Source organism: Felis catus, chromosome E1 (genome assembly GCF_018350175.1).
Source record: "Felis catus isolate Fca126 chromosome E1, F.catus_Fca126_mat1.0, whole genome shotgun sequence".
NCBI classification, from domain to species: domain Eukaryota; kingdom Metazoa; phylum Chordata; class Mammalia; order Carnivora; family Felidae; genus Felis; species Felis catus.
Genome location: NC_058381.1, coordinates 14118184 through 14133425, shown reverse-complemented (window position 1 = coordinate 14133425; position 15242 = coordinate 14118184). Strand labels below are relative to the sequence as shown.

General features: G+C 50.9%; 1 protein-coding gene and 1 pseudogene across 7 annotated transcripts in view; both read left to right on the top strand.

Moving 5' to 3' along the window:
* RAP1GAP2 (RAP1 GTPase activating protein 2) overlaps positions 1–15242 on the top strand; it is a 225421-nt gene that overhangs the window by 79070 nt on the left and 131109 nt on the right. Inside the window, exon 1 of one of the 7 annotated variants that reach the window (XM_006939965.5) lies at positions 6749–7335. The exons of the other annotated variants lie outside the window; for them this stretch is intronic. Coding sequence (XP_006940027.3) covers positions 7229–7335 — 107 coding nt within the window. The 5' untranslated portion in view covers positions 6749–7228. Of the gene's footprint in view, positions 1–6748; positions 7336–15242 lie in introns of those variants that run through there. 7 annotated transcript variants of the gene reach the window in all.
* Positions 11025–11122, top strand: LOC111557882 (annotated as a pseudogene).

Sequence of the window (15242 nt, the reverse complement as noted above, 5' to 3'; positions counted from 1 at the left end):
TTTTTGCTGTTCTCTCTGTATTTTACCACTCTATTATTATTGCTGTTACTATTTTTTTTAATATTTATTTTTGAGGGAGAGTGAGAGCATGTGCGTGCTCGTGGACACAGGGGGAAAAGCAAAGACAGGGTGACAGAGAATCCCAAGCAGACTCCATCCATGCTGCCAGTGCAGAGCCCAACACGGGGCTCAACCCCACAAACCATGAGATCATGACCTGAGCTGAAATGGAGTCAGACCCACCCAGGCGCCCCTGTTGCTGTTACTATTAATTTCAGTTTTTTGGGGGGTAAAATTTACACATGTTGAAATGCACGAATTTCAACTATACATTTTGGACAAATGGATTCCACCACCCTATCCTGATATAGAACATTTCTGTCTCCAGAAAATCTCTTACCCCCAGAGGCAACTACTGTCCTAATTTTGGCACCTTAGATTGTTTTAGAGCTTCATATAAATGGAATCCTACATTTTTTTTGGTATCTAGCTTTTTTAACTCAGCATAATGTTTTAGAAATTCATCCGTGTTGTTGTATCTATTGGTATTCTGTTCCTTTTTATTACTAAGTGGTATTCCATGGTGTGAATATTTCACAGTTTGTAGATGGACTGTCCGTTTTGAAGTTTATGTCTTTATCTTCTAAAAAAAACTTTTAATGCTTTTTTTAAAAATTTATTTTTTGAAGGAGAGAGAGAGAGACAGAGCATGAGCGGGGGAGGTGCGGAGAGAGAGGGAGACACAGAATTTGAAGCAGGCTCCAGGCTCGATGCTGTCAGCACAGAGCCTGACACGGGGCTCGGACCCACGGACCGTGAGATCATGACCTGAGCCGAAGTCAGACGCTCAACCGACTGAGCCACCCGGGTGCCCCTAAAAACAACTTTTAAAAGTTTATTCATTTATTTTGAGAGAGACAGAGACAACACAAGTTGGGGAGGGGCAGCGAGAGAGGGAGAGAGAGAGAATCCCAAGCAGGCTCTGTGCTGGCAGCGCAGAGCCGAACTCGGGACTCAGACTCACGAAACCGTGAGATCATGACCTGAGCTGAAACCAAGAGTCGGACGCTTAACTGACTGAGCCACCCAGGCACACCAGTGTTTATTTATTTTTGAGAGAGAGAATGAGAGAGAGAGAGAGAGAGAGAGAGAGAGAGAGAGAGAAAGGGAGGGAGGCAGGTAGAGAGAGAGGGAGACAGAGAATCTGAAGCAGGCTCTGTGCCGCCAGCCTGACATGGGGCTGGGACCCACGAACTGTGAGATCATGACCTGAGTGGAAGTCAGATGCTCAACCGATTGAGTCACCCAGGCACCCTGAAGTTTATGTATTTACTTCTAAGTAATCTCTACACCCAAGGTAGGGCTCGAACTCACAACCCAGAGATCAAGAGTCGCATGCTCTTCAGATAGAGCCAGCCAGGCAGCCCGGACTGTCCATTTTGAATACAGCTACTATGAACATTTTCATACAGGTCTTTGTGAGAACTATGTATGCTCTTTAATTCTTGCAGGAACCCTAAGAGGGTGGCACTGTGGTTATTCCCATTTTACAGATGACAGAACTGAGGCTCAGGTTAAATTTCTAGCCCACGGCCACACAGATAATGAAAGGTGTAGATTTTTCTGACTACGAGGACTTTGAGTTTTTATTCCTGCACTGTGGTATCTTTGTGCCACAGCTGTTTGGGGTCATTAATTATAGGGACCGATGAGCCCTCACCTTAGTGGGCTGTTCAAAACTGAGTTTTAGCATAATACAGTGGTTACTATTGATAATAATGGCTCTGAGTCACCAAGAAAAGGTTATATTAAACCTGTTTTTAAAAAGGACAAAAGTCTTAAGGGGCGCCTGGGTGGCGCAGTCGGTTAAGCGTCCGACTTCAGCCAGGTCACGATCTCACGGTCCGTGAGTTCGAGCCCCGCGTCGGGCTCTGGGCTGATGGCTCGGAGCCTGGAGCCTGTTTCCGATTCTGTGTCTCCCTCTCTCTCTGCCCCTCCCCCGTTCATGCTCTGTCTCTCTCTGTCCCAAAAATAAATAAACGTTGAAAAAAAAATTATAAAAAAAAATAATAAAAATAAAAAGGACAAAAAGTCTTAAGACTTTTAGAGAAATTTCCGGTCAAGGTTATTACAATAAAAGCAAACCAGCAAACAACAAGTTTTGCTACTCAAAGCTATAGTTGTCTGGAAGTCTCAGTTAGGTGTAATACGTCATTTCCCAAGGAAGCCAGAGACAGAAGGCGTGACTGGGTATATAAAATAGTATATAAATAATACATGTATAAGAAACCACTCTGTTCTTTGTGGATTCAAACAGAATAGGTTTTTGGAGCGTCTGCCGGTTCTTGCTGGGAAGGATGTTGCTAAGCAGTGTTGCTAATATTATGGAAGGACAGCTTTCCTCCTTCTTTTCCACTCAGCCCCAGAAAACCCTAGAGCGGAAGTGGCTTCAGTGGTGGCCACAGCTGGGGAGGCTTGGTAATCGGTGAGGTGGGGACCAGGGGACCCCGGGTGTGAGAGGAGTGTGCCGCAGGCTACCCACTCCTCGGCCTCGTCCGCTCCTGATTCTCTGGAGTGACCCTTGGGCAGCCTCCATGAAAAATTTGCTTCTTCATGTTCATCAGAAGTATCACACACAGAAGAATCCTTTGAATGTTTCTACTGTGGGAAAAATTACCGTCATGCCACTTCGGTTCATGGGTTCAAATTCCATAAATGAACCCAAAAGAAGTATTTTAAATACCGTCGGTAACCCAAAGAATAAAGAACTTTCCTCATCCTTCTACCTGCCTTTTACCCCCCTTTCTGTAACCCCTGAACAAAAAAATCAGCAAAGGTCTGATTGACATCACGCGTGGCAGGCTCTAGGTACCAAATGATGTGCAGCCTGAGGGCTGGATCCCCGCCACTGAGTGGGATCTGTGGGTTTCCTCAGGCATGGTTTCCTTTCCCCGAAGCTCGGAAATGCCACACAAGTCACCAAGATCCGTTTCCAAAATCTGAGCCAGTTTCTAGGCAGATCCTCTGTTTTGTATGAAATGTGTGGCTCCAGGAAAGTGTGGCTGCGCCAGGGCTCCCGCGGCTGGTCTTTGAGGCCTCCCAGCCTGGCCAGAGGATTACCTGTTGCTGTCACTGAAGGACCCTGTAGGGGTGAGATGGGCCCCTTTAAGGGGCTGCTAGTGGGCTCTGAGAAGGGATGTTAGTAGTTGGGAGGAGAGTGTGTGTTAGGTGTTGGCAAAGACCCCTATTGCATCTCTTTTCCAAGTAGAAATGGCTTCCACACCTCAAATGACCTTCCCAGTCTTTCCCTCCTCCCCTTCCTCTCTCTTTCCCTCTGTCGCTTTCCCTCTTGCCCCGCCCCCCAAATCCCCTTTCCTCTTCTGTTTTTGTCCTGTGGTGGTATCCCAGAGACGCAACTGTAACAAGGCCCAGCAGGGGGCGCTGGTGTACCTGCTGAGGATGAATGGCATCCCTTTGCCTAAAGAGCACAGGTGTGAGTGCTCTCTCTGCAGAAGTGAGACTTGAGAGGGGCTTCGGAGCGACGTCTCCAAGCTGCTGTATATATGGGTGCGCCCCAAAGGCATAAGAGAGTGGGGGTGCTGGCCTGTCCTGAGCAGGTCTAAGGTTGTGTGATCCGTAGGGAGGAGGGGGACGCTGTCCCCTGCAGAAGGGGAGGGGCAAGTCATCTGAAACAAGTCTGGTTTTCATGAAAGGCCCCACCCTGCTGGCTCCAAAGCCGCCTATCTGCTCCCGGTTCTAGCCAAGAAAGGTTGCAGTCATTTTGCAGAGCCCTGGAGGCACCAGAGCCGGAGGTGGAGTGTGGCACTGGCTGATCATTGGGGCTGATTCCCAGGTTCACACGGATGTGTCTCCTGGAGCGGGTTCCCAGGCACAGAAGGCCCTTTTCTTCAGGACCAAGCATGCGTGTCTGTCTGTCTCACCCCACTGGCCCCTTAGGAACGGGCTGTGCAGCTGTCTGCCCTCTGTTCATGATTAACTTCTCTGTCGTGTCCTCCCCCTACTCCCACCCAGGCCTCCTCAGCCTTTGGGTTTCCCCAGATTGGGGCAGAGACCCAGGTTGGCAGCTGACTGGCACTTTGTTCCCAGGGGCTGCAGGCTTGGGGGTGAGGTGGGGGTGGGCTGGAACAGACCTTTGAGGTCCTGTGAGCTGGGACACTGCTGGGAATAAACTGCTGAGTGGTGGAGATCGGGGAGGCTCCTTCTCTGCCCTGACTTCCAGTGCTGCGATGTGGGTGTCCATCCTCCTCTGCTCACCCCAGAGTGCCCCAAGGATGTGGCCTTAGAAGACCTCTGAGTCACTAATGTGAAGATTGTTTCCTTTCGATTCTCTTTGAAACTTTGTGATTTCTTTAAGGACCACGTCTTTGTTCCGAGCAAGCATGTGGCCAACACCTGACACTTGCCTATTTTTCTCTTTTAACGAAGGTGCTTCAAGCTCAGAGCCTTTGTCAGGCAATGGTATTGAGCTAGAATTTAATAAGTTTGTATTTATTTTCATGGCATGAATGACAAGTGATAATAGATTTTCATTTAGGGTGGTAATGTTTTCTTTTAAAATTGATCAGGTAAAAAAGCGAGTTGATCTAATTAAAGCAAAATAATAACTAAATAGCAGGGTATATGTATGATATTGAGTCAAAAAAATTGTGAAGGTGGTATGTGAATGGCCTAATCTGTGGTTTCATGTGTGTTAGCCCTGTTCGTTTTGGGCAAGGATGGTCTTCTATTTCTCACTTACCCTAGTCTCTCTGCACAAAGTATTTAATGAATGTTGGTGGAATGGGGAAGTCTAGCATAAATGGCCACTGCATTGTCTGCCATGGTTGGATTTCCTTATGCTTTGCTGTTTTGGTGTGGGGTATGGGCCGAAGGAAGGGCTCCCTCACCCTCGGGGAACTTCTGCCTCTAGGGCCTCAGAAATCAGATCAAGGTTTGGTCTTTTAGGGACAACCTTGTGTTTTCAGCCACATCGGGGCTGGAAACATTGTGGTTGCAGAGGACCTGAGAATGCCTGGAACCCTAGAACAAGAGGGACAACTTGGTGCAAAGATTTTTTGCCTTCATCGCATCCCAGCGGCCCTGTTGCCCACTGATGCACTTGACCTGAAATAGCTCCCAGGCAGTGGCGGATGGGCCGGAGCCACCCATACTCACCTGCCTGGGAAGGGGTCAGGCCTTGCACTGAGATGCAGCTTTCTTCTGTGTGTGGGTGGATAGAGCACACACCCTATGCTGGGCTGGACCTATGGCTGGTGCCCCCAGGGCCCGCAGTGCCCTCTAGCTGAAATAGTCCATCAGCTAACGTGTCAGCTTGGTGTTCTGCCAGAGCCGAAGCCCTGAGCTGCGTGTGCTTGTGCTCTGCCCTCTTCCCCACTGAGGACACTCGTTTCCCCATTCTTCCAGACTGATTCTCAGGTCCCCACTGGTGTTCTCCTAGCAGCAGGCCTAGCTTCGGTCCCAGGGGTGGGGCCTGGGTCACTCACTCTCTGGCTATAAATAGATGTCCAGGGCTATCTCTGTGATGCCCCACCAGCCAGGCAGGCCCAGGAGGGCCGAGGCCATCGCTAATGGATGCTTCATAAATAAAACAGGCACATTTTGGCACCACCCTGGTGCTTCTTCCTGTCCACTCCAACTCCAATGCCAGCTAGATACTGTGCCCACTGGAGAGGCAGGGTTGAGGCCTCAGGCCCAGGAATTCATTTGTAGCCCTGTCTCTCTCCAGCCAAGTCCCCTTCCCTGCCTGATTCTCTGTGCTTGCGTGAACACCAGACTATATTAAAAATAAAAACAAAACAACAAAACCCGCAACAAGGCAACTTGCCTCAGGGACCTTTCTGGCCCCAACAGGGCTGTGTCCCAAGAAGGACTAATGGCTTATTTTAATTCCCTCCAGCCCTCTGCCCGAAGTGAGAAGGGGCTAGGCTTCCAGGCAGTGCTTGGAAGTGAGTGAGTGGGGCTTTGGAGCCTCTCCGGCCTTCCCATATAAGGGACTCAGCCACGGCCCTTTCCCTGCGGCTGGCCAGTGACCTTCTGTCTTTCGGTTTGGAAGCGAAGATGAAGCTTGCATGGGGTGTGCAGGAGACAGGGAAGAACTGTCGCGGGGTGTGCGGGGGGCCAGGTGCTGGTGGGGTGTGGGCGCCCCTGGCAACCTGGGACCCGAGGCGGAGTGTAGCGGCTTTGACATTGATCATTGACCCCGTTTTGTGTCAAACTTCCAGGGCCGGGGAAACAAAGGTTAACCGAGGGACAGACCCCAGCCCAGGTAGGCGCCGATGCTGGATAGCCCCCTCCAGCCTCCCGCGACAGTCCTTTCCCGGACTTGGGGAGAGGAAGGAGGTAGCATCCCGCTGGGTCAGACCGCCCGGGGGCCTCTCTCAGGCTGGGAGGGTGGGCACGGGGTGCGGGATGCCCTCTCTAACCGGTCCTGGGCCGGGGGAGGCCCGCGGCGGTCCCCGCGAACGGAGGCGGTTTCGAACGGACTGAGGACGCGCGTTTGGTCTCGGTGCATGTTTTTTCTCCCTGTGTTTTAAAGACAGTGACAGCATTGGAGAAGTATCCCGGCGGGCCGGGCTGGGAGAGCGCGTCAGCCGCCTTTGCCTGGGGAGGGAGCCCGGGGCCCCGCCAGCGGGGGCGGGGACGGGGGAGCGCAGAGGAGGGGACGGAGAGGGAGCGGCGAGAGAAGGGCGGGGGGCCCGGCTGACCGCCCGGAGGGGAGGGGAGGAAGCCGGGGCGCGGAGCGGAGGGCGATCGCGGCGCCGAGCCCCCGGGGGCGCTGAGCGCCAGCGGGCTGCCTGAACCACCCGCAGCCCGGGCGCCCGGGCCGGGGCACGGGAGGCGGGACCGGGGCGGGGTCCCGGCGCGGGCGGCGCGTCGGAGCCGGAGCCGGAGCAGGAGCCGGAGCCCCGGAGCCGCCCGTCCGGGCCGCGCCCGGAGCGAGCCTTGGAAATGCCTGCGCTGGGGGAGCGGGTGCCGGCTGCCCGGCGGGCTCCGAGGAGACGCTGAAGGTCGCCGGGAAGTGAGCGCCCGGTCACCTGACCCCCGGGGCGCACCTAGGCGGGGCGGGGCCCATGAGAGGCGGGCGGCCGGGGGCCGGGGCGCGGGCGCAGGGGCTGGGAGCGGGCGGCGCGGAGCGCGCGGAGCCGGGCCGACGGGGGCGCGCGGCGGGCGGGCGAGGGCGCGGCCGGGCACCGCCGGCGGCCTCGCCATGTCCCAGCCTGCGGGGAGGATGCATTGCCGAAAGGCAGGGATCCGCGCCGCCGTGGTGCTCATCGGACTCCTGCACAAATCCAGAAAACAGAATAAAGAGAAAAGGTAAAGCCTGGCAGTGCCGCCTCCCCTTTCCTCCACTCTCATGCTAAATCCCCGTTTTCTTTGGGGTGGACTTTTACAAAAGGGCTTTTGGCCCTGAGTTGGTTGGGAAAAACCTCTGCTCCGTGCGCCGTCGGGGGAGCGACTCAGGAGCGTCGCCCTGGACACTGGCTGTTGGGGGAAAGCCCAAGCAGGACATTGGCTGGGTCGGAGGGCGTCTGGGAGGGCCCTTCGGGCTCCATCATCCACAGAGGGGCACCCAGTATTTCGTCCCCATTCCCGGCATTGGGCGCCCTGCCGGAAGCCTGCAGTGAGTAGCATTGATCCGACCCGGGCGACAGCCCCTGGCTGAGCCCAAGTATCTCACCGCGCCATTTGGTTCTCTTGCAACTTGGCTGAGCCCACGAGGTGCCCGCCAGGCCAGGATCTGCTTGCCTTTTGCGCACAGTGCCGGCAGGCCAGGAGCAAGTTTGGAGGTTGCTTGACAGCCTCCTCCCCCCTTCTTTGGATTTTTCTCTTTGACTCTTCACCTTTCTTGAGTTTACTAATTGTTTGCTCCTGGATGTTGAAAATAGTTCTCTCGAGCTATTTCAGAGATACTCTGGATGACCTATGGGTTAAGAGGTGGCGTTTGGGGCAAAGGAGCTTCTGGGGCAGCTTCCTGGGCTCCAGTCCCTTGCTGCAGGCTTGATGCCCGCAAGACCTCAGGGAGGTGCTTACACAGTCTGGCACAGACTCCCTCCACTGTCCAAAGCTTCCCAGCAACTGGGGGTCATCAGAACTGACTGTCCGTAGAAGTGTTGTGAGAATTTGGGGTGGCTCCAGTGGCTCTGCTGGATCTGGATTTGCGGAGGAGTTTGGAGGGGTTAGTGCTGTGCTCTGCCGTTAGCCAAGGGGTGAGACAAGGGCAGTGGAGCCAGAGACACCTGGGTGGTGACAGGTGACCCTTGGGCTTGCCCAGAAGCCGGGTGTGCCATGGGGTGGTGGTGGTGGGGGGCAATGGATTGGAGCACTCCCAGGAGCTGGCATTGGTTGCCCCCGTGATGTGGTTGACTCCTGTCCCTCTTGCCCCCCTTCCTACGATTCAGTCTAATTGGATGTTTCCCACAGGATAAGGTAGCTCTCCAGTGAGATGACTTTAGGTGGGCAGGCATGAGATAACATTGAGTCACCTAGTGAGAAGGATCTTCCCTTTTCAGTTCTCTACTAATCCGTGTGATTTCTTTAAGGGGAAACTTTCAGGTTGGTGCTAGTCTGGCTTTAACACCTTTTTAACACTTGCTAATCTCTGTTTCATAACAAAGGGAAAGCAGACCTCTGGCTCTGGGCCTCTAAGTGGGGAACTGTGCCTGCCTACAATTTAGGTTGTTTCTGTGCTATTTATTTTCAGGCTTCGCTCCCAGTTATGGTCAGTGGTACTGATTTTCTTCTTTGTGGTGGTGATATAAGGCATCACTTTAAATTAAATGTATTAAGTCATAAGAACGAGTCCGTTTAATAGAAACAGCTATAGTACAAAGGGTAGAGAATGTGGCAGAAATCCTGCAGGCGATGTAGGGAATGGCTGGTGTCTGGGATAAACCTGTCTAGCAGAAAAAGCTACCAGTGGGACTCTGGAGCCCAGTGCTCTAGGTCTGGTCCCCATTTTCCTCCTACTTTGGTTCTCTTCCATTCCCTGTCTTTCAGCATTTTATATGTGATGGGGGGATGAATAAGCCAGCCTTCTAAAGTCAGAGGGATGCGGGATGGCTGTTCTGAGACAAGGGAGTCTGTTTGGAGGAATGAGAAGGATGATGTGCTTGATAGGCAGCTGCATCAGACCACCAGGCCAGTTCCTATTTCTGAGTATAGAGCATGTGGTAGGGTGGAAAACTGACTGCACGGTCCCCGCTTATCCACTGACTGTGACGTGACAGTATAGATGTAATCTCCCTGAGCTTGTTCCTGTGTCCATGCAAAAGGCTTAAGTGAGATAATGTGGGTGAAGGTGCATCTCAAAGGTATGAAGTGCTCCATGAGGATGAAGGGGTTTGAGCAGAACCGTTCCCATTCGCTTCTCTCTGGGCTTGTGCTCCTGGAAACCAAGGTAAGATGTCTGGTGGTGACAGCCCCACCAGTAGTCAAGGCCATCCATGCATGGGCCCGGGGGGGGGGGGGGGCAGCCAGGTGCAGTGAGGCACAGGGAAGGACTGGCCAGGGGTGAGGATGCCTTAGGCTCATGGTATCTTGTCCTTCCTCTTGGATGCACTGTGCCCTTCCCTGCAATGCAGCAGACGTTGAGGCCCTCCCAGCCCTCGCCTTCGTCCTGTTCTGCTGTTGCTTCTGTCATCCTGATTGCTTTGGCCACAGACTTAACTTACCCAAGGAGAGAGAGGGATTGATTTCGTGTTGGTGCTAAATGACCTTTGTTCCCCTTGCTGTAATCTGGAGTTTCTTTGTCTTTAAGCATCTGAAATCAGTGCAGTGCTCGCTATTGAACCTTGCTCTGTGGGCACCAGCCATGGGGGTGGGGGTGGGGGTGGGGTGGACAGGGGGTGCGCTGGAACAGGCTGCAGCTGCCAACCTCTTATGTGCTCCCCAGACTCCAGGCTGGGTGTTTAATTGCTGAGTCCCTGATTCCTCTCTGCTCTCATCTAAGACCCCTTCTTCATCCTTCCCAGAAGGCTTGGTCCATCCATCCATCGATCTTCCTAGCACCTTTAATTGACAGACTCATGCAGATAACACTCCTGGCTGTTGGCCTTAAGGGGTAGAGTGGTCCTGTGTGGCCTTGCAGTGATGGCCCCATCGTCTTTGTCATCTTCCTGCCCTCTGCAGGCTACCTGGAAATGTATTGCATATTGGGGGCAGCAGGTGCACCAGGGAAGAGGGTAATGACACAGGTATCCCAAATGGGCCCAGAACCAGGAGACTCCAGGTTACTCTTGGTAGGTCCCGAGAACTATGTTGAAAGCCCAGCCTCAGTTTGCCTCCTGGAGAAGTGGCTGTGGTGCTCATCAACCTTGACTTGACAACTCTCTATGGGGGTTGTGGGATAACCTGGAGGTTCTGCCTTTCTGACCATCTTCCAGGGACTCCATCCCCTGGGATCCTGCAAAGGCAATGGTGTGTTTTCGAGGGGGACTGATTTGAGCATGGTTCCAACGAGGCACCTGAATGAAACCTTTCTTGCAGATGGCGGTTTTGGAGATCACTGTAGTGGAGAGCACCTTTAAAGTGCTTTGATTTTCAGATCCTGCTTTCTTGTGGTTGTGGCAGATCAGGGTAAGGTCCAGAGCACTGCCTTGGTCATAGAAGTGGATGGGCGGGGGGAATGCTTTCCTCTGAGGGGAAAAACAGGTATCTCTGATGGGAAGGACTAAGGTAGAAAAATAGAATCAAAATATATATGTTCCAAATGGTATGGATAAAGTTGTGTGGACTTGGGAGTGATATTCTGAACTGGAGAGAGGTCAGACAGCATAAATGAAAAGGCATCTACTTCTGATGGGGGGGTAGTTATTTTGAGACAACTCCCACCATGGGGTTTGTGAGGAGGAAAACAAGAATTCCCTCATTATTCAGCAGACCACTCATGGCAGGCTCTGGGAGGCATAACAGGGAATCTAATGAATTTGATCCCTCTGTTGTGGGGTGTAATGTCTAGTGGGTTATTCCTGCTTGGGTTATTAGAGAAAAAGTTCTTCCCGAGCTTGCTTTGGTACCACATATACTAAAACTGGACCGATACAGAGAAGATTAGCATGGCCTCCGCACAAGAAGTTCATCCCTAGCTTTTTTTTTTTTTTTTTTTTTTACTTTTTATTGTGGGAATTTTCATGCATGCACAAAAGTAGAGAGAAAAGTAATACGATGCCCATTTTGAGCCATCATGAACTCATGGCCAATCTTGTTTCATTTATGTGTCCCCCCCAATCCCCCACAAGATTAGTTTGAAATAAATCCCATCATGGTATCATTTCATTCTTAATTATTTCAGTATACATCTTACAGATAAGAATTCTTGTAAGGAAATAGGGGTGCCTGGGTGGCTCAGTCGGTTGAGCGTCTGACTTTGGCTCAGGTCATGATCTCGTGGTCTGTGAGTTCAAGCCCCGTGTTGGTCTCTGTGCTGACAGCTAGGAGCCTGGAGCCTGCTTCAGATTCTTTGTCTCCCTCTCTCTCTCTCTGCCTCTCCCCTGCTCATGCTCTCTCTCTCAAAAATAAATAAACATTAAAAAAATTAAAAATTCTTGCAAGAAAACAAACACTACTATTATTGTATTCCCTAAGTTAACAGTAATTTCTTAAAAAAAATTTTTTTAATGTCTCTTTTTGAGAGAGAGAGGGCGTGCATGCAAGTGGGGAGGGGCAGAGAGAGAGGGAGACACAGAATCTGAAGCAGGCTCCAGGCTCTGAGCTGTCAGCATGGAGCCCTACGTGGGGCTTGAACCCATGCACTGGCCAGATCATGACCTGAGCTGAAGTCGGATGCTTAACCAACTGAGCCACCCAGATGCCCCATCCAACAGTGATTCCTTAGTATCATATTGAATTAGTGCTCAGATTCCCCTATTTGTCTCATAAAAGTTTTTCAAAAATTTTTTGAGTCAGGATTGGAAAAATCCCGTGTAATTGGTGATATATCACTTTATAAGTTTTCTCTTCCAATTTTTTTTCTTTATAATTTCTTTTTTTGGGGGGTTTTTAAAATATATTTATTTTTATTTTTGAGAGAGAGAGAGAGAGAGAGAAAGAGAAAGCAGAGAGAGAGGGAGACAGAGGATCTGAAGTGGGCTCCAAGTGGTCAGTGCAGAGCCTGATGCGGGGCTCTAACTCTTGAACCATGAGATCATGACCTGAGCTGAAGTTGGACGCTTAACCAACTGAGCCACCTAGGCACCACATCTTTATAACTTCTTTATCGGAGAAACTTAATTATTTTGGGGAGTCAGGATTTCGTGGATGGTATCTCCTGGTGTCATTTAACATGTTCTGCTGTTCCCTATGATACTGTAAGTCGATATTGAGTTTTAAAGGTTCTATCACATTTGTTTGTTTGTTTTTTGGGCAAGACCGCGCTTTGGAGTTTGTCTAATTGTCTGTTTTAGTGACGTTGGCAGCTGTTAATTGATTTTGTCTTTGGAGTTTGAAGGCTGGTGTGGAGGATACTGTGTCTGCCATGGGAGAGCGTGTGACGGACCCACGAGCTGGCTGGATTTGGGGTCTGAGCCTGTGGAGTGTGTGGGAGTCCTGGCCTTGGAGTCCCAAAGTCCCAGGGCTGGAAGGGGCACAGGCGGGAGCCGATCTGCTCCCTGGCCCCAGAACAGATGGCTGCTTGTTCTCTTCTCAGGAGGTGGCTGGGTCCTGCCCTTTGGGGAAGGGCCTGTTACTTGCCCTCTCTTGTCTGATGTTTGAATGCCACTTGGTTGGCTGTTATTGCTTTAAAGAACAAACATCTCCCTTTACCAGCTTCCCATTTTAAGACTCACTGAGTGTGTGAGAAGTTAGACTCGTAGAGTTAAGGGAGAGAATTTGAGGCAGAAATGAGGTGGTTTTTTTTTTTTTTTAATGTTTAATTTTGAGAGAGAGAGCAAGCACGGGAGGGGCAGAGAGAGGGAGACAGAGAATCTGAAACAGGCTGTCAGTGCAAAGCCCAACATGGGGCTCAAACTCAGGAACGGTGAGATCATGACCTGAGTCGAATTTGGATGCTCAACTGTTTGAGCCATCCAGACGTCCCAAGGTTTTTAATTCCTTTGGAGCCACTGTTTTAATCTCCCATTTGGTGTCCCTGCTTCTTGTCCTCCTTATCCATTCTTATGGTGGCCAGAGTGGAGTTTTAAAACTTCAAGTAAAATCAAGTCTCTCCAAAGTAGAAATCTCTCCATAGGCTTCTGATTATAATTTAAATTAAGTCCAAACTCTGAAGCTGGGCCTGCATCCCCTGCCTGGTTCTCTGATCTCACTGCCAGTTTCCCTCTCACTCTCGGCGGTCACTGTATTTCTGCTGCAAAGGCCTTTCTGTTTCTGGAACATGCCATGCTTGTTCCTACCCCAGGCCCTTTACACATGCTGTTTATGGTGACTTAATTGAGTGGTGCTTCCTCATTGTTGGGTGTCAGCTCAAATGTCATCTCTCTTTTTTAATATTTATTTTTGGGAGAGCACAAGTGGGGGAGGGGCAGAAAGAGGGGGACAGAGGATCCAAAGTGGGCTCTGTGCTGTCAGCAGCGAGCCCAGTGTGGGGCTTGAACTCACGAACCGTGAGATCATGATCTGAGCCAAAGTTGGATGCTCAACTGACTGAGCCACCCAGGTGCCCCAAATGTCATCTCTTCTAAAAGGACTCCCCTGACCTTCCAATCTAAGCAGCTTACTCCAGCCATTATTGCTTTACTCTGATTTATTTCCTCCATGGCACTTATCATTAACTGACATTATGTAATAAACAATTTATTGACTATTCCCACTCCTAGAATATGAGCTCTCCAACAGCAGGGACTTTGCCTTTTTCACCCCGGGGCCCCCATTGCCCCAATCGGAGGTGCTTAGTAAGTATTTGCTGAATGAATGAATGGGTGCTTACGAGACTCACTGACTCCCCAGAAGAAATATGCCCATTGCCTATTCCCCGGGGTCCTCGTAGGACTGCAGTGTGCCCTCTGACACAGATTTCAAGATGCCTTCTCTTGGCTGAGATTGGGGAATGTCCTCTTCCCTCTCCTTCATTTCCCTTGGGAAGAGCGTTTGAACATAAAGGTAACAGATTATGTGCACAGGAGGAGTGTTGTTATTACTCTTCTCTTCTCCTGCCCCTGCGTGGTTTGGGGACCCACAGATGCGAGGGTCCAGGCTCAGTCCTGAAGCTGGGGCCGGGCCCCGGGCCTGTCCTGACACTGAGTTCCTAGATCTCGGGTGCTGGAGCTGCTGGGTGGTAGGCAGAGGAGGGCTCCCTTCATTCATGCCAGAGAGGGGCCAGTGGGTGTCTGAATTAGTGAACACCCGCCATTAGTGAATATATATTTTTTCTAAATGCAGCTTTATCTCTTTGGAGCCCGTGTGGTACACAGATGGCTGGTTACCAGGATGTTGCCAAATACAGGGCCTGCCAAGCCCGTTTGGTTACACCAACGAAAATCACTTCTGTGCAGACGGGGGCTGCTGAAGGGCTCAGGAAATGTCTCAGTCGTTTTAAGCAGATGAGGCCCTCTTGCCCTCCCTACCCCACGTCCGCCCCACAAACTGAGTTTCCTTCCCTCTTGAATCCATAAAAAGTAAATGAGGTAGGCAAGATGATCTCAGGTGGACAAATGCTTTTTATTTTAATTGCTATTTTTAAAAAAAGTGAGTTCTGGCAAGTGATACTGGTTTTCCATGTATGATGGTTACATAACATTTTTAAAAAGTAAATTTGTTTAAGTAAAAAATTGCGATCAATTTGAAGAAAAGTGTTAAGAAAAGTAACAGTCAGGTGGTACATGGATCTGGGAGAAAATTGAGAAGATGCTGTGGAAATGCCTGCCGTTTGGGGAGTGCTGTTGGAAGGAAGCGGGCACATTTCTCAAATGTTCAAGTGGGCCCAAAGCACCAGGGTCCTGGGGTGGTTGAAGGTTGAATGGTTGTAGCAAGCCAACATCTTTTGAGGCTTACTGTAGGCTAGGCTTACCTACCTGTCTTAATTGTACGAGTTATTCTCTTTATTTTCCGGTAGAGGGACAGAGGCTCAGAGTTTGAGGAGCATGCTGGGGCCAGAATCAGAGGTGGAGGAACAGGGATTTTAACCCTGGTCTGTTGAGGTCCAGAGGCGGTGGTCTTCACTGCTGTGTTATTTGGAACCCGGGATGAGCACTACCGCAGTGCCTGGCTTCGGAGAGGTGCCTAACACGCACTGCCACGGCTGTTACTGTGAATGCATGCAAGTGTAACAT